The sequence below is a fragment of the Schistocerca gregaria genome, chromosome 3 (genome assembly GCF_023897955.1).
Source record: "Schistocerca gregaria isolate iqSchGreg1 chromosome 3, iqSchGreg1.2, whole genome shotgun sequence".
NCBI lineage: Eukaryota > Metazoa > Arthropoda > Insecta > Orthoptera > Acrididae > Schistocerca > Schistocerca gregaria.
This window is the reverse complement of record NC_064922.1, coordinates 372,898,507-372,924,408: the sequence shown is the minus strand read 5'-3', so window position 1 is coordinate 372,924,408 and position 25,902 is coordinate 372,898,507. Positions and strand designations below refer to the sequence as shown.

General features: G+C 41.9%; 1 protein-coding gene across 1 annotated transcript in view; it reads right to left on the bottom strand.

The window, feature by feature from the left end:
* Positions 1-3,411: 3,411 nt before the first annotated feature.
* Positions 3,412-25,902, bottom strand: part of LOC126353997 (probable serine/threonine-protein kinase fhkE) — a 203,558-nt gene continuing 181,067 nt past the window's right edge. The window contains exons 2-7 of the mRNA XM_050003302.1: positions 11,447-11,659; positions 8,848-8,986; positions 8,010-8,136; positions 7,673-7,721; positions 6,493-6,672; positions 3,412-5,812 (exon numbers count right to left, since the gene is read on the bottom strand). Coding sequence (XP_049859259.1) covers positions 4,105-5,812; positions 6,493-6,672; positions 7,673-7,721; positions 8,010-8,136; positions 8,848-8,986; positions 11,447-11,659 — 2,416 coding nt within the window. The 3' untranslated portion in view covers positions 3,412-4,104. The remainder of the gene's footprint in view (positions 5,813-6,492; positions 6,673-7,672; positions 7,722-8,009; positions 8,137-8,847; positions 8,987-11,446; positions 11,660-25,902) is intronic.

Genomic DNA, 25,902 nt, shown 5'->3' with positions numbered 1-25,902 from the left:
TCTTGATTGCTTTCTTTTTAGTTACTGGCTACTGACTGAGGTTCGTTTTTGTGAAGCAAATAGAATGCAGCTGTGGTTGTCCCGAAGTAGAAATCTTGGAGATTCTCATTAACCCAGTATGAGTGAGGTCATATCCAAGGTGTTTTGAAGTGCTGATTATTGAATGTCATTGTGCCACACAAATCTTGCTGTCACAGTAGCTGGAGGTAAGGGAAACTAGGGTACATCACACCAGATCTTGTAGTCGGAGTTACAGTTTTGAACTGTCTGCAAGTTTGATATATATATGTAGTTTTTTATAGTATTCTTCGTTTTTTTTTAACATTTTATATTTCTCAAGATGTCTTGTGAAGAAAATGAATGTCAGCTACTAGAACTACTAGAAGAAGCTTTAGAAAACTGTTCAAATGCTAGATCCTGTGACTCTGAGAGCGAAGAAGAAAATGCAAAGTTTCTCAAAGAAGTGAAGAAAGTGATTCATAGCAAGAGGCTATTTTGTGTGATTCGGAGGAGCAAAAATCTGGGTTAGCGGCTCCTAATCAGTCACCTGAGGTACGTGGGACTTTTTATACATCCAAAGTAGGTACAAAATGGATGAAGGATTGTCCTAGACAAAGCATTCGTATTTGTTCAGAGAAGGTTATTACCAATTCTCCAGGCGTAAAAGGTGCTGCAAAACATACCAAAACAGAGAATGAATGTTGGAGTTATTTTATAACAAACAGTATGTTGAATACTGTACTTACACATACAAATAATCAAATAAGGAATATCAGGGGAAAATAACAAGAAAATAAAGAGCAATACCACATAAATGATGAAAATTTGGAAGATTTATAGGCTTTTATGGGACTTTTGTACATAGCAGGCCTAAACCACTTAAATAGATAAAACTTGATTGATTTGTGGCGTTCAGATAGTACTGGAGTTGCAGTCTTTCGGATTACAGTGTCACTACAGAGATTTTACTTTCTCCAAAATTATTTGAGATTCGATGATAAGAACACCAGGGATGAAAGGAAAAAGTCTGACAATCTGCATGCTATAAGAGATATTTTTGATAATTTTGTTAAAAATATTGAACAACACTATATGCCATCTTAGAACCTTACCATTGATGAGACGCTGTTACCTTTCAGAGGGAGGTGTCCTTTCCATGTATACATGCCAAACATGGCAAACTGCCTAATACGGCATAAAATATTTGCTCTTGTAGATGCGAAGTGGTTCTATATCCTCAAACTGGAAGTATACTCAGGAAAACAACCACTGGGACTTTATCAGCTTAGTAAAAAATCATATGATATTGTAACAATATTAGAGAAGGAAAGTTGCCACTCACCATAGTGGAGATGCTAAGTTGTGAAACCACACTGGTTTCAGTTGTCTGAGACTGCAGTCGTGTGAGTGAGTTGCATTTGCATGAGTGTGTGTGTGCACATGTGTGAATGTTTGCCTATCACTGACAAAGGCACTAATGGCCAAAAGCTATAATTGTGTGAATCTTTTTGTTGTGCCTATTGCAACTCAGCATGTCCACTATAAGGTGAGTGACAACTTTCCTTCTCTAACATTGTTACAATCAGTCCTGGATTTTCCATTGCCTCATATGATATCGTAAACAGTTTAGTGGAGCCAATAACAAAAACAAATAGGAATTTGACATTCGGTAATTGGATTACTGGTTACCCCCTTATGAGCCATCTCTTGAAAAAATATTCATTGACTTCCGTCAGCCTAGTCCGTAAAAACAAGACAAATGTACCTGAGATATTCAAAAAAGGAGCAGAAGTATATAGTTCTCAATTTGGGTTCCAGAATGACATTACATTTGTGTCCTACATACCTAAAAGAAAGAAAAAAGAAAAGAAAGTTGTATTGGGTATGTCAACTTTACACAATGATAAAAACATAGGCCAATCGACAGTTGATAAAAGAAAACCAGAAATGTTACTTATTACAATGCAAACTAAAGCCAGTGTCAATGTCACACATGAACTGAGTGCCACTTATAATGTTGCCCGCAATAGCAAACACTGGCCTATAACAATTTTGTATGGTATGCTCAATATGGCTGCCATAAATGCCATCACAGTCTACAGAGAAAATAACAAAAGTGACAAAACACACACAAAGCACCAAGATTTCATTTGTAAATTAGATTTGAAGCTGATATATGACAGTCTTCACATTAGGCAAGAAAATGTACGTCTTCCAAGGGGAATTCAAAAGAGGATTGCTGATCAACTGGGAGAAACTTCACCGCCGGTTTCAAAAAAAAAAAAAAAAAAACTGGTAGATGTTCTTGTTCGAAGTGTGAGAAGCCAATATGTATGGATCACACGATTTTTGTGTGTGGAGAATGTGCTGATTTGTAGGTGTAATGTTGGTGCTGAGCTAATTGATCTCATAAGACCTTTTATTTTCTTTTTCTGTTTTATAATTAGAAGAGGGTATCATTATGTTAATTAATCAAAGAAACTATAATTTTGTTGAAATTTTGTATTAAAAAATGTTAATCTTCTGAAATTTATACATTTTCTTAGAAAGTATAGACACTTCATTATTTCACCCAAAGAAAAAGGTTTTATATCTTAAACATAGATTTTACTTAATCATCTTGTTTGATAGACAACATTATTAATATCCCAAGTAAAAAAAATACTTAAAACATGATTATAGTATCAAAAATTTGTCACCAGAATTTCAGGTATCTCATACCCACCTCACAGCATGTGTAACAATGTCTCTCCTCATTCATGCCTCGTTAAAAGTGGCAGTGAAAATTAACTATGATGACTCTTTAGAAAACAATCCTAAAGTAACAGTGCTAAACCACCTACATCAGCTCCTAATCATAAATCAGAAACTTTAATTTTCTCAACAACTTCTACAGCATTGACCAAACTCAGGCTGACAGAAGGAATCACTGTGATCCAATGCAGAAAATAATGCAGGGTGCATGGGTAATTCAGTCCCAAGTAGCAGCCTGAATGAAAGGCACTTAGCAAGTGGATAGCCAGAATACCAATAATGATGCAGTGGCCAACATGATAAATAAGAAGCATGTTTGCAGCAGTCCAACAGTTATTGACAGTGCACAAGAGTGCAACATTTTTTCTGTGCTTGACACATTTAATATTCCTGAAGTTTTCTCTTTATTGATTCTAGCTACTGAAAATATCATGGATCAAATTTATTTGGTGTCTGACATCCTATGGGGGTGATAAAGGGAAGAGATGTAATTTGGAGATTGAATATCATTTACTGGTGTATAATATTTTTTGTAGGAACATTCTACACTTTCATCTTACCTTGCTTTTCACTGTGACTCTTGTGTTTAAGGAAATAACATGCAAAGACTATATGTAGGGTTTGCATTTCATGAATTCTGTGCAAAATATCACAATATTTAGCATAAAATATTCATTTCTTTATTTCAGAGTACACTGCAATATTTAATAAAATGTATACTTATAATAACATAAATAAATATTCTTCATTGTTATAAATTCAAATATTTTTACATTGATGTAAACACAGTATGAAGTTCAGAGATAATTACAATATATCAGTACAACACTTTAATACAATTTTTCAGTGCACACTCTGATTTTCTTTTTTTTGACATGAAATAAACTTTGTTCACAACAACAAAGCACCTTCGAGGGCAGTGAAATATTTTTCAACAAACATATTCTAGGAACTTGCATATTTACAATATTTAAAATATTGACAATCGCTGACCTGCCAAAACATGGCACTAGGTGGAGACTTCACAAGTTAGAAAACTGCAGAACTAATTATTATAGTCATGCAGATCAACTTTTGCTTGCACTCAATTATCACAAATTATTCATATAGTACATAATTGGTCCACGTTTCCATTACGATCAGTCATTTGTGAAAGGCATTTCCACAAACCTACAATGTACAATAAGTTGAATGTATCTGGGATACTATTTACAAAATTAATACAAAATTTGGTCCTTTGTTTGACTAGCATCTGTATAGTACAAATTATTACACACACATACTACACTTGTTTGTTGCCTCAGGACAGTTCTCAAACAAGAATTTGAGTGAATGACTATTTCTGTACTTTCAAGACTGAAACTTTTTGATTCGTGCCTGTACAGATTCACATTTCACTTCACTAAACCTACTGTACTTTCCACATTTTACTTCACGTAGAACAACAATGTCACCTTTTCGCTCATGCACAATGTTCAGGCCATATTCTTTGCTCTGTGCAGGGGCTATAGGTTTTAAATTTGCAGATTCCATTTTACTTATGTACGTAGTGTGACAAGATTTTGCTGCCTGCTTCTTTGCCAAAGCAAAAATGTTGTCAGTGGAAATTGCATTTGTTGAAGCTTTGAGAAGACTTTCACCCGGAACTGAAGATAGTCGGGAAAATGATGTGAATCTGCTTGCAGGATATCTTGCTGTCACGTCAGATTTCCGTAAAGCATTTGCAACACCTCCACTGGTGTTTGAAGTAAATGTCCTGTGAGAATGCTGAACAAAATGACGATTTCCTTGTTTGCTGTAACTATAATCCACAGGTTCGTCAAGTGAAATTATACTTGACCTATCACTTGAAGAATCTATAGACATTTCACTGACTGAATCACTACCAGAATCACTTGTCAGCTGATCGCAAAATCCAGAACTAGTGTCAGAAGCAATGGAAAGAGGAGGAGAAACTGTTGTTCCAACATCATCCTCAGAGTCATCAATTATAATGCACTTCCGAAAACTGAAAAGATCCTTCTTGTCCCGTTCCCTTCTGCGTATGACATCTTGTGGTGCTTTTTCAAAACATGGTAACCTTCCATTATTCTTCTTTACCTGTGAAGGCATGATAGCAGTGCCTACTGCCTGGCTGCTGAGGGACAGGCGGTAACTACTCAGTGATCCCACTGGCATAGTCTGCATAGCAGTAGCTTTGCTTACTGATCGAGCTTCTCCTGGCTTCAGAGTTGATACAGACATGGATGTTACAATTTTTCCTACAGTTGTTGTCAGTGTGGTGGTAGTACCAGTAGTGAGGAAAGTGCTTGTTACATTCAGCGGCTTGGTGTTCTTCACAGACCCAACACTGGTATTGCTAACTGTGATTGCAGGCACACTGCCTAGCATTGCTGATGGTACTGTTCTTACAGATGTCACAACATTTGTAGCACATGTTGAAAATGTAACAGCATTTGTAGTGATTGTCCTGCTGAAAGACTTGCCTGATGAAGAACTGAGAGGCGTCTTATTTTCATCAGTTGACTTATCACTTTTGCTTGTGCAACTAATAAAATTGTTGTTCTTGTAGCTGCTGGGAGCAGTAGCTTCATTGTCCATCATATTAATTGATGCAAATTTCTCGGCCAAACTACCCATATTTTTAACAAAATTTTGCCTTCGGAAGGATTTCATACCAGTAGTGGAATGATTGTCTTCATTTGTTTCTGCCGAAGTGACACCAGCCCTCTCGGGAACGGATGCCACTGTCCTCTTAGTTTCTTCTTTCTCACCTTTCTTGTCTTCATCTGCTTTGTTACGAAGAAGCGATTTTCTCCTTGCCAGGAGGGGTGGCCTCCTCTCCTCTGCGGGTTCTTCACTTTCCACTTCAGCACGTATATTAGCAACCCGTTGTGCGAGTGCAGCTCTTTGAGCTTGTATCTTTTCACCAACACGTGCCATTAGCAGTTCAGCATCATAAAGATTGGACAATGCAGTGTTGGTAACAGGTGCTGGCAGATCGTCTTCTACCATGAACCACTGGTGCTTTAGGCTCTGCTCCGCTGTCAGTCGCTGGCTGTAGAATGAAAAAAATGGGTACTGTTAGATAATTTACAAGTATGTCTCATTTTTTATGCAGTTGCCATATTTAGAGTATGGAAATAATACCAGCATTTTACTGATGTAGAAAATGGTTGCTGAAATACACACTACTTATTTCTGCAAAATAAGTGCATCTTCTAAAACCAAGAGAGAGAGAAATATATGTTGTGCCCTTTATACGGTATTCAGTGAACTGAAATGTTTATATAGTGGATTACTGTGTAGATTGGTGAATGCTAAATAAGAACTGCTGAGTCTTTGTCATCATCTGAGGTATTCTTTAATGTATATGGCTGCTAGTTTTCTGGCCTCTTCATTTGATATTATCCAAAAATAAAGACTGATTGAAAAGGGTAAATGCTATTGCAAAAGGAAGTAGCAATAACTGACATTTGTACACTAAATGAGAAGATAAATGAATTTAAATAAAATTTTAGTCAAAACATTCCTCATGAGGTGAGAGAAAAGTTATAAAAATGGCGAGGCAGCGCCTGTTTTACAACTAAAAAAGAAACAGGTTTTTTTATTCATTATTATTTCAATTACAATGTAAATCTGGATACCGACTACCTGTTACAAGATGGTATCATAATGTTTTTATCTTACATGTATGAACTGTAGAGTTCTACTGTAACACAATGAAGTTGTACCTACCTAGGGTCTTTCACTATGAGTTTGCACATGAGATCTTTAGCATCCTCAGATATATCCTCGAACAAGTCTTCGGGGAAATCGAGGATGCATTTAGATATGTTGCAGAATGTCTCTTGTTTTGTATCCCCACCAAATGGAGAGCACCCTGTGAGTAGCACATAAAGCAGGACGCCAACAGACCTGTAAAAACAATTTTCATTGCTTCTAACATCACTGATAACATATGGTTGAAATACAGTCTATACAATTTTACTGTTTGTCTCAGTGATCATACATCATCAAAATCTTTCATTTACAAGCTATACCCCTAAAGGTAACAAGAATCTACTTGCAAATGACAAAGCTGAATGAACTTATAGTTTCAGATAAAAATGCCTCTCAATGCTGTTATACAGGGTGTGCCAAAAAATCTCCGATAAACTTTAGGGACACATTCCTTACCCTAAAACAAGAAAAAATGTCTAGTAAACAAGGTCTCTGAAGTGCATGCATTAAGAAATACGAGCACTTGATCTTCAATACTATGAAACACATCACATCACATCACATTTCTTCTACTACAAGCTCATTGCTTTTGTTGTTTTAGGAGAATTTATATGGACCAAAACAAGAAAAAAGTGTAGTAAACATGGGCTCTAAAATGCATACCTTCAGAGCTATGAGCACTTGTTCAGTAGAAGGGATTTGTTTCACATGACCGAAGACAAGCAAGCGCTAACAACTAAAGAATGTGCATTTTAAACTCGATGTTTACTAGACTTTTTTTCTTGTTTTGCTTATTACTTCATTAGAAAAGCTCTGTTTATTATAAAAAATAAACATTGCTCATACCTCTTCCGGTATGCATTTTAGATCCCATATTTACCAGACTTTTTTTACTTACTCCTGTATAAGGAACCTGTCCCTAAAGTTTGTCAGTTTTTTGTGATATCCTGTATGTTTCTAATACAAATGTTTATTCCATCACAGTTAGATTTCTGACTCAATTTTAAAACGCCATGCTTAAATTTCTGATCCTGTATTACACAACAAGAAGCAGGAGGGTCTTAAGAATAGTTGTTTTAAACTGTCAGAGCATAGTGTTGTGTCACTGTACAGTGTGTTTAATACCTAACATACTACAAAAACTCATGTTACATTTTCATAAATTGGAAAATGTAGTTTTATATCAATTACTTACCACATATCTGTTGCAAGACTGATAGGCTCAAAATTGAGGACCTCTGGAGCTGAAATACAAACAAGGAACTTTCATTACTAACTTCATAGAAACAGAACGCAGCAATATTGGCAAGACACAAGGTTGCAGTACTGCTTGTAAAAATACTTGTTGCTGAATTACTGAAATACTAAGTCTTACAGAGAATCTGATAATTAATGACAGAGGCATTTAGTCTTGTAAAGATGTTAGAAATGCCTGAAATCTATAGTGAATCATAATGAGACAGCTTCACTTCTACAAAATCAGCAGTAGAGAATCATATTACACAGCTTATAAACTGTCATAGATAGCTTACCAACATAATCAGGTGTTCCCAGCATATCACGAATGTCAGCTCCTTGACTGATATACCGAGAGATGCCAAGGTCGCACAACTTTACTTCACAGTGTGGGAACTCATCTGTCAGAACTAGGTTTTGAGGCTGAAACAGTGAAAACAATGAATTTAAGAATAACTAGTTTGGGAAAGCTACCGTTCTTTTAATTCATAAACTAAAATTGCTTTTTAGAGACTGACTTAATGAATATTATGCAAACTAAACACATTTCAGAATTTGTGTTCATAACTTTGAGATAAAATATTTTATAATCCATAATTTCTAAAACTAATGATAGTACCCTAACTAAGCTATGAAAACAGCTGCTATGAATCGAAGATTCAGTATTATATAGACAACAGTGTTTTGATGCACTGAACACATTCTTGTAATTATACAGTAGGGTCAAAATAATATACAGCATTCTAGTAATTTTCAGCAATATCTTGAATAACAGTGTAATTCTTGTGTAATAAGTAGCAGAAATGCCAGTAGTAATCAATTTTATCTTAGCACTGAGTTACCCAATACAAATACATACTGAAGTTGCAGACAGGAAGTGAAATGAATTAAGATTTTGAGTTAATAGCCTTGGTTGATGAGCAATATTGCATAATTAAATGTATATCTATAATTTTTCTTTTGTGGATTGCAATAGTTTTAGCACATACTGTTAAGTTTACTTACACCTATGTAAATCTGCACTGCATTTAACAAAAATAATAGGAATTACATTTCACCATATGTGACCACCACATAGTATTTTGAATGTTGGATGATCATGCAAGTGGCTTATAGCAGCACTAGTATGCCTACCTTGATGTCAAGATGTGCCACATTTATGGAGTGTAAGTATGCTAGGCCATCCAGTATCTGCCGCATCAATCGACGCACCTGCCGCTCCTCGGGCACTTCATCTCTGTCTAGAAGCATTTGAAGTTCACCTCCAGGAGCACTGGAAATAGTTTTCATTGAATTATATAACAGTCTTGCTGCACTGCTATTTATTCATTTTCATCATTTTACAATTGTGTTTTAAATACAAAAATTTGCTATTTTATCATAAACTAAGAATAATGAGTAATGTGTGTAAAATATAGAAATAAAAACATTAGTCTGGCAATATGATATAGTTTTAGGAATCGCTGTAGAAAATTTAGTCCACATATGTTAGCAACTCCAAGCATTAAATAAAGAAAAGCAAGGGAGAGGAAGTGGACGTCATATTGTTCCTTCACTTTCCAGTTGCACATAGTGGCGAGTGAGGTGGCCTCCCATATTATAACCTTAGGGGACAGAGTAATGCATTTATTACTTTGCTCTAAACTGGTTACTGTATGAAGAGATATTCAGAAATTTCAATACATATGATTTACAAACTGCTCTAATGGTACAACCCACAGATTCTTTCAAACAAATGTTTCACTGCTACTGAAGCTTCCAAGTGTTGTATCACACGGTATTACTATAACTCTGCAGTAATTTGCTTGTTATCCTTGGGCAATGATACTGAAGATGGAGATATGCTTCACTCCAGAGTGCTGAAAAGTTTTAGTGATATCCTTCAACACAGTCCCCATTAGTGACATATATCACAGGGTTATTACAGCACAATATGCATCCTTTGTGTTGAGTGGGAAATGTGTGTGTGTTTGAAAAAGGGATACACACTATAATCCTACATGATACATGAAGACATTATAGAAGAATGAGATAAAAATGGGGGCTGGAATGTAGGTATAGTACAGTGTACGATATTAACATGCAAAGTAACAATGTAGACCGAAAGAGTAACATGTGAACATATGTTGCAAGTGCAGCTTGTAAACTTACTACGTATTTTCATTAAGAACTGGTGCCAAACACTAAAGAAAGTAGTGGCCAAGTAATTCCAAAGTGTTAACGCAATTTATGTGACCTTTTCGTTAGCAATTGCGTATTCAGTCTGATGCAAATAAATATTTTGTGGTTGATTTCGAAATATGTTCATCAACATCTGTTAGTTACTTGAAGTGTACACTACCCACAGCTATAGTTTGACATACTGTGTTAGTACGCAATTCACTGAGCAATTCTGGACTGTGGTTTGGACGATTGGAGGTATTGTACAGGAATCGTGTATGTTGCCGTAAATGTATTTGTCACAATAAAACGTAGGCCCATCCACTACTATGACATCTTAAAATAATTTTGAGCTATTGCAAGACAGCAAATACCTAACAGTTATTTATTTTGTGAGTACGAGAACAGGAGTAGCAACATTTCTGTTATGATGAGTTCTTGTGATTTCCGGTCTGGTGCAGCCCTTTCGATTTGATGTCTCCAGTAAGTTTTGGAGCTTATTTATTCAAGCAGCTTCTCATTCGATCCCATTTGAATGAGTGGCGCTCATTCTAGATCTTTCCACCACAGAAAAATCTGAGGCGGTTACCGATAACCAAGTATGGTGCTTCCGCACCATATCAATCGCAAATTTTTTTAACTCCTAAACAGAATGTTTCGTAATATTAAATGGATATTTTAATTCAAATGTTTAGAGCAAACTTGTTCTATAGCTATACTTAAGTCAATAGTCATTTCACATAATGTAACTGTGCCTCACACTTTCTACAAGAGTTGTGGGAATCAGTAGTGCTGCTGTTAACAACGGTTACTGATACATCGAGATTTAAAAAACCACTGTGTAAATACTTGCGGTCAAACTACAAGGATAATGAATAAAAAAAATTATCAAGGGCTAGTTCGTTATTTATTTTTTGGTAGTATTTGCGGAGACATGGAGATCAATTGCCACTGCTGCTACATTCATTTATCATGACAGAACTTCAGCGCAGTAGCATCCGTAGTTGAAACTGATTGGTAAATTGCCCGTGTGTGGCGGAATCGAAGTGAGCCTTGCGGGCTACATCCCCACCCCCTAATATGTGACTTACCTACACAACAACAGTTTGCACCCACTACAATGGAAAATTGGTTTACGTATTGATTTTATACTCGACTTCGTTCATGCAAGTATAAAATAATTTTTACCCTCCATTCGAAACGAATGTTCTAAATGAGTGCTTTTGTCTTACACGTTGGGTAACGACGCACTGTAGTAATGGCACATGCGGGTAGAATAAAATTTGTCATACTCTGTTTGCAATTTGAATATTTGTCATTTACTCCTCATGCTTTATTTGTTTGTGTAAGGTTGGCGTATGAAAACAAAGCGTTAGTTCCATATGAATGTGTTCTAAATGAGGCCTTCAGTATGTGGGAAAATTTAGAAACATATGAGTACGCAAAACCTTCTGATATTGTCGGTATCGATACTTTTCTCGAAAGTATTGAGGTATCGATATAATTTCTGATTTACATATCGATAACAAATATTGTATCGAACTGGTATTAGAAAAAGAGAAAAGCTACTTACAGTTCTAGCAATAGCACCATATCGCTCTCGCTTTCGAAGACTTTGTGCAGCTGGACGATACGCGGCGAGCCGGCGCACGCGTCCAGAATGGCGACCTCGTGCAGGATCTCCGGCCGCAGGTCCTCGGATCGCCGCCTCTTGCGCAGGAACTTGGCTGCGTACCGCACGCCCGTCGTCCGGTGGCGGCACATGCGTACAGCAGCGTACTTTCCCCTGCACAGACAGCACACGAACGTCTTGGTTAGTTCAGAGTTACGAGATGTGAAAGATATACAAGAGGAACACGTCGTGAACTAAATGCGCAGGTGTAAGTTTTGCTTTTGATTTTCTGTGCTTAACTTCCGTAGTAAATTAGTTATTTGCATGAACGGTGGATCATAATTGTGATCTATCGCTATGAATATTTATTTACAGTGATTTATACTACCATCTCTCTCTCTCTCTCTCTCTCTCTAAAACAGACACACGTATACCATATTTAGAAATTCTTTTATGGAATAGAAGTAGTTCAAACGAGAAGGAGTTGTTAAGCACACGTATTTTTAGCTTGTGTTTGAAGTTACTTTTATTACGTTTGAGATTCCTTACACAAGCCTCATCAAAATAAACCGAAACCCGTGTAAGATAGAGAGAAAGAGGAGCGGGAAAAAAGAAAGCGCCGTTGCAGTACTGTTATATCTATTACGTAGTTTATATCTGAATCACTTCCCCAGTTTCCCCGTTGAATGGCTAGATTGCTCGTACGCCTACTGTCCACCAATGAAAATGAAAGTAAAACACAGCTTTTAGCAACAACTACTTTTATTATTTCGTGTACAAAACATATTTCGAAAACAAGTTTCCATCCTCAGATGCCATGTGAAAGTGTTGCAAATATATGGTATCTGCGAAGTCATAAAGTTGGTATGTTCTAAGAGAATTTACACTGACACGTCATCGATGGCTTTTCAGCGGTTACGCTTAATTAACTTTGCTCATTTGCAGGCTGAATAAATGACCACAGCATGTGCCTCTTTGACATTGCAATAGAAGTTGAATCCATAGGCGTCAACAACTGAAGAAGAATCCATAGGCGTCAAAATACCTAACTGAGGTCTGTGATTTATCCGAAGCTTCTTATTCACCGATCCACTGCACTGGTCCTTATTTGCGAAGTTAATCTGCTCTCTCTGTAACCTATTAGCTTCGAAATTTAACAAATGTTATACCTCATTTTTTGGATATTTGTTCTACTGGGTATTGAAATCAAATCACCCGTCGAATGTTTGTGTTTCACTCCGTCACTGACAATCTGTTTCCTAAATCTGAGTGTGGTTCGCTCGAGAGTAACTGTAGAAGCATAGTAAACGAAGCATTCCCAGCCTGACCAGAAGAAATTATCATCACTAACTGATATTGTAACATACAAGTGCGCTGCTTGTCATGAGTGATTGAATAACGCGTAAGAATATACAAACAATTAATGGAAATCTGGACCGTCGTTCTCTAAATATATCCCCGCATAAAAAAAAATAAGAACACGAGCTCAAGCGTCGACAACAAATTTTATGAATATGGTCTCCTAACCTATGATAGATCAGTGAGGTAGACGATACTCGCTCGTCGGCTCCGTGCACATGTATTGTCCCGTGTAGATGAACCGCTTTATCCTCTAGTGACTGAGGGCAAGCGACGCAAGCGGCTAAGAATAGACGCCTTGTTAAGTGACAGGCGCCGCGGAAGCCAAAATTGATTTACAAAGTCCTTAAGTGGGAAGAAAACAACTTCGCTGATTAAGACAAATGTCCGAAGCGCCAAACGAGACGCATCTGAGCCTCCAGTGTCGAACGCGTCTTTGACGCGGTCCGAATGTGGCGTAATTGGGTGGTCAGCAGACAATCCACGCTCGGAGAGTGATAAAGGTCTACTGGAAATACTCTGAAGCGAGTGGCGGACTTCTCAGTTGTTCCAACACGCAAATGGACGATACCTGAACACTATTCTTTTTCACCAGCACACTTTACAGTTGTCCAGATGGAGTTTGACAATGAAGAGCGTCCATGTAGTTTTCCAGTTATCTGATTTTCCTCCGACTACCCGTTTGCTTGTCGGAAGTCAGCATCACAACTTTTGGTAGATGTTTATTCCATAATGTGGGCGTCATCTTCAAAACGTGGTAGCTATTTTCATCGTATTTCCTTTTTCTTTTGTTTCCTTAAATAATGGCGAAATTCACCGCCTGAGTTTGTATCGCTTTAAGAGCTACTTCTTGCTAGCGTATCTCGCTCGTGAAGCGTTCAAAGGGAAATTCTTATCCTCTCTTACGCAAGAGTTTATCAGTTAATGAAGCGAGCGTTTGTCTTATAGACACATGATATCTAAGTTGTGTATTCACATGCAACACTGCAAGACGCTGTACAATAGTAGTCTATCTGTAAAAAGCAAACAGCGTAGGATACGTTGAAAATTCAAATAGAAACAAGATTTCGGATTGCCATTGCGGGTTAGCAGAGGAAAAAGCAGCTTAAGAGACGATACTGTCGGAATTGGTAGCCATTGCCTTCCCCCAAACTGCGAACAAAGGCATATGCGAAACTCATCGGTGAAGAGAACTTGATGCCAATCCTGAGCGGTCCATTCGGCATGTTGTTGGGCCCATCTGTGCCGCGCTGCAGTGTGTAGTGGTTGCAAAGATGGACCTCGCTATGGACGTCGGGAGTGAAGTTGCGCATCATGCAGCCTACTGCGCACAGTTTGAGTCGTAACACGACTTCCTGTGGCTACACGAAAAGCATTATTCAATACGGTGGCGTTGCTGTCAGGGTTCCTCCGAGCCATATCCCGTATGTAGCGGTCATCCACTGCAGTAGTAGCCCTTGGGCGTCCTGAGTGAGACATGTCATCGACAGTTCTTGTCTCTCTGTATCTCCTCCATGTCCGAACAACATCGCTTTGGTGCACTCGAGACGCCTGGACACTTCCCCTGTTGAGAGGCCTCCCTGGCACAAAGTGACAATACGGACACGATTGAACCGGTATTGACCGTCTAGGCATGGTTGAACTACAGGCGCCGGCCGAAGTGGCCGTGCGGTTCTAGGCGCTTCAGTCTGGAACCGCGTGACCGCTACGGTCGCAGGTTCGAATCCTGCCTCGGGCATGTATGTGTGTGATGTCCTTAGGTTAGTTAGGTTTAAGTAGTTCTAAGGAACTGATGACCACAGATGTTAAGTCCCATACTGCTCAGAGCCATTTGAACCATGCCTTACCATGTACTGGTGATGGTAAGAGTGAACAAACTGTATCAAAGCAGGAGATAACTTGCGAGTTGTTTATGAGGAATTCCTAGCTAGATTTATATAAAGAGTGTCAAAATTCCTTTTTTTCGTACAGATAAAGCATTATCAGAGCATAAACTAACCGGAATTGTGACAAATGAATGATGAGGCTAAATGGGTAACGTTTGTGTTTGTAATTTAACATTTGTCGTCTACACCATCGATTCAGAGTTGTATCTAAAGAAACGCATGTGAAGCAGCGATGTGGGAGTCACTCAAGTAAGCCATCTGAGAGTTCCATTCAGACGGGTCATCGCGGCTTGTCGCCTTTAGTTATGAACGGGACGTAAGAGGCTGCTGTGATAGGCAGGCCGGCGCCTGCCGCCGAGCATAGCGGCCAAAGCTGCATTCTTGCATATTAAGCAGCCCGGCTAGGAATGCCGTTCCTCTCTGTGATTCCCCTTTTTGTTTCTCCTTTGGGTCTCAGCGCTCGCGTGCATTTCTCCACCGACGTCCGAAATACTGTACACGGACTTGCGAAACCAACAGTTGTCAGTAATTCGAATTGAGAGCAAACGGAACGCCTATTATACTACAGTTTATTGGTGAGCAGCGGTCTCTGGAGGCTGTGTGACCGAACGTTAGGAGCGATTCTGTGGCTTCTACGGGAAATGCTCATATCAAAACCTATCCGTTGCGTTCACAATATTCGCAGGAGCGAACCTATTTTCCCTCCCGTTTCAAGCAGTGTTCAAGATACGGAAGATATATTTGGGGATGTCAACCACATTGAAAAATAAATGTCATGGGTGCCACCTCGTAAAGTTTTGGAGGATCGAACAGAAAAAGAAAGGCAAACCTGACGTACATGCACAATGACGTATCGCATGACGCGCATAAGCTACATAACTCAGGAACAGAACGCGATGGAGTCAAATCGCATCTGCCAGATCTCAGTTTAACCAGCCTCACCGTAGAAGCTTTTCGAAAACGAGGGCGGTCGCCTATCGTTCAAATGGTTCAAATGGCTCTGAGCACTATGGAACTTAACAGCTGAGGTCATCAGTCCCCTAGAACTTAGAACTACTTAAACCTAACTAACCTAAGGACATCACACAAATCCATGCCCAAGGCAGATCGAAGACGGTCAAGCAGCAAGGATGAAACGCATTCGAGTTCATTGCTCACTGCAACCTACAGAGGGCGGGGAAAATATCGAAACACCAAAAATAAAACATATTACCGTTCCTCAGAGGATGTAACAAACCCGATGACATTCAAAATAGTTTCCAGTCGTATGAATGGATAAAAAAAGGTACTATATGATTTCCAAAGGAATCTTATTCCAGTCTCCTTGCAAAATAACTGTCGAGCTTACGGAGTTCCCTTCGTGTTGTGATATCGCCACGGTTCGGAAGTGTGACATTTTGTTCTGCAGTCACTTTTGCAGCTGTCGTACTCTTATTTTTCGTCACAGTCCTCTTCAATGACCGACCGTCGCCGTCACTCAAAAGACACCTTCATCCGGATTGTGACTTAGCAGTTAATGTTTTCCTGCATTTCCTGTATGCGGTATAAATCTTGAAGCACAAAACACTTCTGCTGTCTTGGTTACAGAAGCACTCACCATACGAGTACCATCAATGTGCCCAATTTCTACTTCACTTATCTCCGACCTAATGCAGTCACAATCACACGTCATTTGAGGGCGGCATTATTCATCGTGTATAACACTGAAGCGTCAAATAAACTGGTATAGGCATGCGTATTCAAATACAGAGATTTGCAAACAGGCAGAATACGGCGCTGCGGCCGACAGCGCCTATATAAGACAAGAGTCTAGCGCACTTGTTAGGTCGGTTACTGCTGCTGCAATGGCAGATTATTTAAGGGACACGGCATCTCCGAGGTAGCGATGAAGTGGGAATTTTCCCGTACGACCATTTCACTAGTGCACCGTGAATGTCAGGAATCCAGTAAAAACATCGACATCGCTGCGGCCGGAAGAAGATTCCGTAAGAACGGCACCAACGACGACTGAAGAGAATCGTTCAACGTGTCGGAGGTGCAACCCATCCGCAAACTGCTGCAGAGATCAGTGCTGGGCCTTCAACAAGTGTCAACGTGCGAACCATTCAACCAAACATCATCGATATGAGTTTTCGGAGCCAAAGGACTGGGCCCGTCAACACCGACACTCGACTGTTAATGACTGGAAACATATTGCGTGATCGGACCAATCTCAAATTGTATCGAGCGGATAGATGTGTACAGGTATGGAGACAGCATCATGAATCCATGGATGCTGCATGTCAGCAGGGTTGGTTCAAATGGCTCTGAGCACAGTGGGACTTAACATTAGAGGTCATCAGTCCCCTAGAACTTAGAACTACTTAAACCCAACTAACCTAAGCACATCACACACATCGATGCCCGAGGCAGGATTCGAACCTGCGACCGTAGCGGTCGCGCGCGGCTCCACTCTGTAGCGCCTACAACCGCTCGGTCACACCGGCCGGCTGTCAGCAGTGGACTGTTCAAGCTGGAGGAGGCCACCAAACTCCCCAGACATGAATATTATTGAGCATATCCGGAATGCCTTGCACCGTGCTGTTGAGAAAGATCTACACCCCCTCGCACTCTTACGGATTTATGGAGAGCCTGCACGATCCGTGGTGTCAATTCCTTCCAGCACTACTTCAGACATTAGTCGAGTCTTTGCCACGTCGTGTTGCGGCACTTCTGGTGCTCGTGGGGGCACTACACGATATTAGGCAGGTGTACCTGTTTGTTTGGGTCTTCATTATATTTGTTTTGTGTAGTATCTGTTCTAACCACGACTGACAGCTACAACGTACTGAGGGCACTGTTCAGGGGCCGTTCGCGGTCAATACAGCAGCGCCACCTGCAGACTTGGCTAGCTGCCGCATTTATGTCGACGCAAGCATTCCTCGCGGTCTTTCTATATTTTTATCTACCCACTGCAAGTACCGTCGCCATATCTGATCTAACATGAAAATCGACGCTAAATGTTCTACGCGCAAACTGAAGCTCACGCTGCAGACTTACGCGTCAGAAGGATGATATTGGCTGGAGCGTCACGTGGTACACTGTTCCTCGGGACTGGCTATCGCCCAATCGTCCGCCTTCTTAGATGCACATCACTAACGTGAATCTAGCCTTTTTTGGCGCACTTAAGTTTTCGTGAGTCCTGCTACGTTCATGTGATGAAGACAGCCTCTCGGTGCTCGCGCGCGCGCGTGTGTGTGTGTGTGGAGTTGTGCAGGAGGCGGCTGCTGTATCTCTGTGCTGACCCGGGCGGTCACGTGCACGCCCGGCTGGAGCGCAGCGGGCAAGGCCAACCAGTCTAGAGGCAGCCTTGGCGGCTGCCCCCGGCGGCGCCGCCGAAGAACATATCGCGACAGCTCCAGGGGCGGCTGCGGAGCACAGCCGCCTCTCCCCTCCAGCTAACTGCGCTCCGCTGCCTGGCAGCTCATTCCTTTCCGCAATCGGACTGGTTTATTTTCAAGCAGCGTGCGTACTGCTACAAATGATTACCTCACACTTGCCAAACTAGACACTCAAAAGCCGCGCCACGCTCGGCAGAAGCAAAACTTGACGAGGTAACAGTAACAGTAGCAATAGTGAGAAACAGTTCTGTCTGAATCTGTCGTCAAATGTTTCTTCGTTTGTAAACTCACCCATCTCCAAGAGGTGAAATGGTGACGACTGTGGCAGGATGAGAGAAAGCGGAACCTGTGTCCATGAAGTTTTATAATCATTAAAAAAAAAAAAACAATTTCCCTTGTTTCAGATTTGAGCTACAGTGCATCAAAATGCCGACAGAGCAGCAGAAGGTGCTACGTGCAATGTGGTACGTAAAATCCACATTTGTGACAATGGTATCACGGAATTATCGATGCCAGTAGAGGAGCCCACTACCGGCAAAAACAAACACAATGAGATTTTTCAAAAATTACAAAGAGACAAAGATCTTGCGCGAAGTGGACGTCCTCGTGTGTCCCAAGCACGTGTTGACAGAGTGCGAGCTGCATTTCAATGCAGTCAGTTCGTCGTGCATCATGCGAATAGTGGCAAATGACACGTTTCTTGAGGGGAGGATGGGTCGTGATTGTCACATTGCATGTCCCACGCGCTCTCCCGATATCACACCATTAGATTTCATTTTGTGGCGTTACGTCAAGCATCAGAACACCAGTCAGTAACATTGCTCTCTTTCGCGCACGAATCAACGAACCATTCAGAATTGTTGGTGTTGCAATGATGATCCGCTCGTGTGCAGAACTCCAATATCCCCTTGATGTTCTACGAGCGACGAAATTCTACCGTAACAGAAAATAAAATCTTTGACAGCTGCCAAACGTGTTAAAGAAACAATTATGCCATAGCTCTGTTTACAAGTTACGATCTTTTGAAATGATACCGACTTTATCGACACCCTGTATATGTATTTATTCATCCCACTAGATGCTTCATAAAGCTGCTTGTATTATTAGGTGTGTCACCAGAGACTATTTTTGGAATCTACACCAGATAAAGAATTATGGGACCCTCAGTATGGAGGAGAGACAGATCTATAAAACAAGGAACATAAAGCTTATCGAAGTACGGAGAAGTCATGCTGGCTCCATGCTGTCCTCTGCATTTTCCTTTTCTGAGCAAATCTTTTCATCTCTAAGCAACTATTACACCCAAGTTCCTCTACAGTCTATTTCGTGTATTTTCCCTGTCTACCGCTCATTCTAAGTGCCAATTTCGAGAGTTTCCCCATATTTTGCGTTGTAGGAGGAGGGGGGGGGGGGACAATTCAGTTTCGTGCCACATGGCGAAGGAGTTTTAAGGTTTCATGACAAATGCCTCACTAGACAGTGTCATGGATGTTCTGTTTTTTTTTCTTTTTTTCCTCAAGAGTAAGGGGGGGGGGGGGGAGTGGAAAGCAGACACGCCTCTGTGTGTTTAGGGGGGGGGGGGGGGGAAGGCTGCGGGTTGACACTGCCCTCCCGTACCTGTCGCTGGGAACGCCCTTGGCTATGTTAACTATTCTTCAATGCCCTAGAGGACGTCCCATTAACCTATCGCCTCTTCTATTAAAGGCCTGTTCTGTTTAGTACTTCTTCATTTCGTACTATATGTGTCGTTACTTCTTCGATACAGCACACTTCAAACGTTGGCAGTTCCATCGTCTCCTGGCTTGCGATGAACCCCCTTTCAATCCACCGTTCAGTTAGCGACGATAATGTTCTTTTTGTGTTGTTTTCAATCTAGACGTTCTGCGAGGGAACTTTCTGTCAAGGCATGGGCTTTGAGCAAATGACGTCTTTTGTCGAGAGTTAGGACGGGATAAGGGGGGTGGGGGGTGGAGGGCCACCCTTAAAAAAAATTTAAAAAAGTGAACTAAGGAAGAAAATTTCACTAGGTGGGTGAACCTACAACTCGAAGGTCTCGTCGCCATACGATTGTTGTTGACACATGACTACTTTCGGTTAGAGTAGCTGCTGTGTGCTCTGCAGACGGCGACTACGCTAATTGTACTAGCGGTAGTCACAAAGTTTTAACTACCATCTCGTGGGAGGGTACATGTCTGCAGTTCCAGTACACAATGAAATCCTCGCACCACAGTATGGTACCAAGCCGCTAGGGGAGTGAAAACTAACTTACGCTGCCCATTAATGAAGTGGAGTTGGGCAGTGCCATTTTGTTTTGGCTGTAGCGTCATGCTGGACGCTGCGGTACTGTGATGCAGGTATTTCAACGTGTAGTAGGAGTGCGATGCGCGCAGACGAACTTTATTTTTTTCCAGGTCACAATTAACACTTTACTACAACGCCTGGTGTGCAGCTAAACCCACTACGGCGGGGTCTTGCAGTCAACAGCAACGTACGACTTTTATTATTGCTTCAGCACGATCGTTTCCAGCATGTGTAGCTGCTGTATGTGCTACACTGAAACTCGACAGTGTATTCACGCAGGAGAGGATTAGACCAGGAGTGTTTACGGATTACAGGGACGATCTCGCTCGCAGTACCAGTGGGGCACAGGGGGCGTAGCGTAGTAACTGGCTGGCTACCTGTTCCCACAGGCGGCCGCGTCGCGTTGCATCCTTGTTTTTGCGGCGCCCGCGGATCGCGTGCACGTACGCAGACACAATGGCCCGCGCGTTGCGGTGCCTCCAGAAGAAAAAAGGCCCGACCAGACGGCAGCGGCGCCCACAAAGGGATAGCTGGTCGGCTTCCCGCTGCTAAAAACGGCCGCCGGCTGACGGCTGCAGGGTGCCACGCAAACGCCGCGGCCGTCGGCGGTGACTCAGGCGACCGGCAAAAAAACAGCCGGCGTCTTCCGAAATACGCGCCGCAGGCTGCTCTGCAGTCCAACCGGCAATTAAGCGGCGCAGGAAGGTCGGCTGCAGAAGAAAGCTGACACTGCGGCCGCGCTTACTTGCCACACGGATCGCGCAGCGCTGCGTTTGGCCGTGCTGCGAGGCGACAATCCTGTTCCGCTTATGTTGTCCACTTCAGTCCGAACTCTGCTCTGCATGCTAATATTTCTTGTGAATATCTATCCGCTACCGGGACTGATGGTATAGCAACGAAGGTCACCCCGCAATTCCTTCTCCATTCGGAGACCATACATTTTTCCACTCATCAAACACCACGCTGACGACTGCCTGGCTCATCAGCGGACGGGGCGTGCTCCAAGCTCGACTTTTGGTACTACGTTCTGCATGCCCACATCGCACTTGAACGGCCCTTGAGCCGTTAGGGAAATCTATCCCTACCGAGCACAGTCGGGAAACGGTACAGCGCGTTCCTGGAAACCGAAAGGTCGTGGGATGAATCCCGTTCAAACGACGAAATACTTCACCCTTTGTACACCGAGCCTACATCTCTCAATGATGTGAAAATTCAGCTCAGGAGTCTGTGCTCTGCCCATGTGCACTACAGAGGCAAAGAAGTTTTGTGGACGCCGATGTTTTTTGGACCTTCAATGCAAAGTATGGTCACGATTCCCGATATTTAGATGATTACCCAGGGGAAGGTGGTATATTGTAACACCAAAAATGGTTCCATTTGAATTCACCAGTAAATGCAACTGACGCAGAGTCCATTAAACAAATAAAAAGAAACGCGCCCCGACTCAGAATCGAACCCTCGACCTTCTGCATGCTAGCACAAAACGCTATCAACTGCACAGAACTACTGCTGAATGCTAACAGAGACAGCTATCGTATATGTGATTGCAGTTTTACCAGATTGCCTATCTTTAACGTCCATTTACTGCCAGAAATAGGCACAGGGCGACATTTTGTGAGAGATGTTTTTGTATTGCTAGTATGTGAGGAATTGCGCGAATTTTTCTTCTCCTTGTATGTATAAACCATACCACGAAAGCGTCAGTCCCCATATTCAGAAATCTAGGAATAGTCTTCAGCCCGTACGCACCGTTCCTGCAGGGACTGCGAAGATGAAATTGGACTAACTACAGATCGCACAGAAGCATTTTAAACACTCATTCTTCCCGCGCTCGGTATGCGACTGGAGCGGGAAGGACCCTAAAGCGTGGCGCAGCCACAGTGGTCTCAGAGTATTGTAAGGGTAACTGAGATGTATCACACTAACAGCAACGATCTCTCTGGTTCAACGTAAAGCCATCTCGTACGGGTAATACCTACTGATTATTTCGTTCAAAGAATTTTTCAGTTGCCTTATGTTAGTGAATAGTTACAAGCCAATAAGTCGGCCTGTGTGGCCGAGCGGTTCTAGGCGCTTCAGTCTGGAACCACGCGACCGCTGCGGTCGCAGGTTCGAATCCTGCCTCGGGCATGGATGTGTGTGATGTTCTAAGGTTAGTTAGGTTTAAGTAGTTCTTAGTTCTAGGGGACTGATGACCTCAGATGTTAAGTCTCATAGTACTCAGAGCCATTTGAACCATTTTTGAACAAGCCATTAATTGATATTGGTACACTTTTTGTGTGGCAATACGTTTTCCACTTTACTCCGCCTTTCTGCGCAGCACTAAAAGACGCCATCCTTCCAGAATATCCGATACTGGTCACTCACTCACTGGCTACTTAAGACACTGCCAATTGCAATGGATTACGCGGCGCGCCGCTCCGCGGATTAGTTGCGCAATCTCTTTAGAGGCGACCGCCGTATTCTGCAGAAAGACAAAACGAAGATGCGTCGTAAATTGGAATTTATCGAGCAATGAGACTGGGAGGGGCAGCGGGGCGTAAATCTTAATCCCATACGGCCGCCCTCTCCGGCTAGTAGCGCCGGCAGACAAACAAGTCGGCTGCGACCCGATTTATCTGCCATCTCGGCGCGCGCTTCGCATTTGCTCACTGGACGGCGCGATCGGTGCATCTCTGGCTTTTTATGCCGTCTCTGTTGACCGGCTAGGCGGCTTTCAATTACGGCCTAATCAGTTCGTGGAACAGGAGCGAGTACTGTTCCTTCTTGCAAACAGGAGCTAGTAATGGAGTTATGACGGAGGTCACGGTAATTGTGCAGATTTACGGCAACGAGATAAACAGCTTTTGCGCTCCAAGCGCGGCGTACGAAGCGCCAGCTAGAAGAAAAAACGACGTATGAAATATAGTAGAGGCTTAATATAGTGATATGTGGCGTTTATGCAGAAAATCCACTCATATATTCGTGTCAGTCGTGGGATTTCTTCTTTCTTCGTAAGCGATCCGTCGGTCTTCGGGATATTTTGTGGATATTTCCCATGATCCTGAACAAAACCAGTGGCGTTTTCTGACAATAACATTTAATATGTGCGTCTCTGAGGTTTAAAAACAGTTAATTTCACTGTGTATTAAACACACACACACACACGGGACGATACTCGTAGCTATATTCTCCTTCATAAGTAGAAGTTATATTACCATCTTTAGCCAGCCGGAGTGGCGCGACCGCTGCGGTCGCATGTTCGAATCCTGCCTCGGGCATGGGTGTTTGTGATGTCCTTAGGTTAGTTAGGTTTAAGTAGTTCTAAGTTCTAGGGGTCTGATGACCACCACAGCAGTTAAGTCTCATAGTGCTCAGAGCCATTTGAACTGTCTTTAATGATGTTATTTTAATCGTGAAACATGTCGAATGCAGAGCAGGGGCTTATTTGTCTTCGTGGTGTGTGGTAGATTATTATGTACCCGATCTTACGCAAGAGAAACAGTTCCTATACAGCAACGCTATCACTGGAGTGGCGTATTCAGCAGCCACTGCTTGACAGTTTGGATCATTTGGCCTGAGGAATAAGTTTACAGTTCCATGACATTTCACATTCTTAAATTTGGGAGGAAAAAGAGGGACACACACACACACACACACACACACACACACACACACACACACACACACACACACACACACACACAAAGAGAGAGAGAGAGAGAGAGAGAATAAAGAAAGCAGAAAATACAAGCAGAAAGAAACTAAAAATGACACTTGTGCGTAGATGGAATGGGTTGACATTTGCGCGGAGTCCAACACACTTCGGGTGGTGTTTGCTTGCACATTGATTAGTTTCAGACTTCCGACTGGGCTACACAAGTCTGTCACTGCAACCAGGTTCTTTTCCTCTCACATTCGTTGTCTCCGCCAGCTCTCAGTCAAGTTCTAGTCCCGGGACTGGACAGGAATGAAGCGGCCATAATATAACGAAGAGCGCTGTTAGTAGTTGCGGGATACATTGACACTGGAAAATTATTTTTTTTTTTCACGATCACAAACATCTATGTTTGCTATCATCAGGTGATAATATAAGATGGCACGCTTCCTGCATGAGATCTGAACTGATATAATTTTTACGAGGCCGGATTTTTTTATTTCTTCCCTTTACCACCTGAGTTAGACAGCAGTAAACCTTCCACTCCCAGCTCTTTAAAGAATCGAACTCCCGTGTGTAAAACATCTGTTTTTTGCATCTGAATGTTTATGACGTCATATCTCCTGAACTGAGGCCCCCGAGAAAGACAGGCCGTGGAGCGTACGTCACAGAACGTGACACCACAGGTTTTTTCGCGTGCCAACCAGTCTTATATGGCGGGGAGCATGTAACTGTTTAAATGAGTTTCATGTCTTACCTGCGAATTTAAATTCATGCAATTCCTCGATAGCACACGGCAAAACTGAGACCTTTAGTGGGTACCTTTTCAGTTAAATATTGATTTCCCGTGGGCCCTGCACGCAGCCGAACATTCCAAAAGTATGGCGGACAAGCCTACTAGTGTGACGTCACAAGTTCCTTGCAATACTTGTCTTACTCCGTGAAACCTATAAGATAAGATTACACTTCTTGGTGAATACATTATGACGGCATTTTGATTTTTTTACAAGCGGTCAATAACTATATATAAGAGATTTGCAACTGAGATTGTGACCCGGGTTAGTCGTTTAGTAATGCAGAAATTAGTTTACACGACGATCGAACGGTGAATGATCTCCTGATTCTTTACCTGGCCTTTAGCCAGGCTACAAATGTGCTGCGCGTCTATTTACTACTCTTTACGACTATTCCGTCGTTCATTCTTTCCACAGTCATGTTACCCGCTCTTAAGTCCGATTTTCAATTGTTTTTCTGAAGAATCTGGTCAAATGCTGCATTACGTATCTGTTTCTACGTTCCACAGGCACAATTCGCTATCACTCCGGACCTGCGGAGAATATTCCAGAAAAAACAGTATTATTTTAGGAAATAAATGTCTTCGGTCCCGCCGAATGATTCCTGTGGCTGCTGACGTTCCATAATTTCCAAGTTTCAAATGCTTCTCATTTTCCCCTGACCAATGCTAAACTCAACAGAGAATGGCCATGCAGTCTACATAAGCCAGGGAGTTTTTTCCCTGTATCTTACCCAAGCGTCTTGCGGATTTGATGGGACGCCTTCCTAGTTTTCAGAATTAATTTTTACTGTGCAGCTAAGTAAACGCCGATGTGAAACTTCCTGCATGAGATCTGAACTGATATAATTTTTACGAGGCCGGATTTTTTTTTATTTCTTCCCTTTACCACCTGAGTTAGACAGCAGTAAACCTTCCACTCCCAGCTCTTTAAAGAATCGAACTCCCGTGTGTAAAACATCTGTTTTTTTGCATCTGAATGTTTATGACGTCATATCTCCTGAACTGAGGCCCCCGAGAAAGACAGGCCGTGGAGCGTACGTCACAGAACGTGACACCAC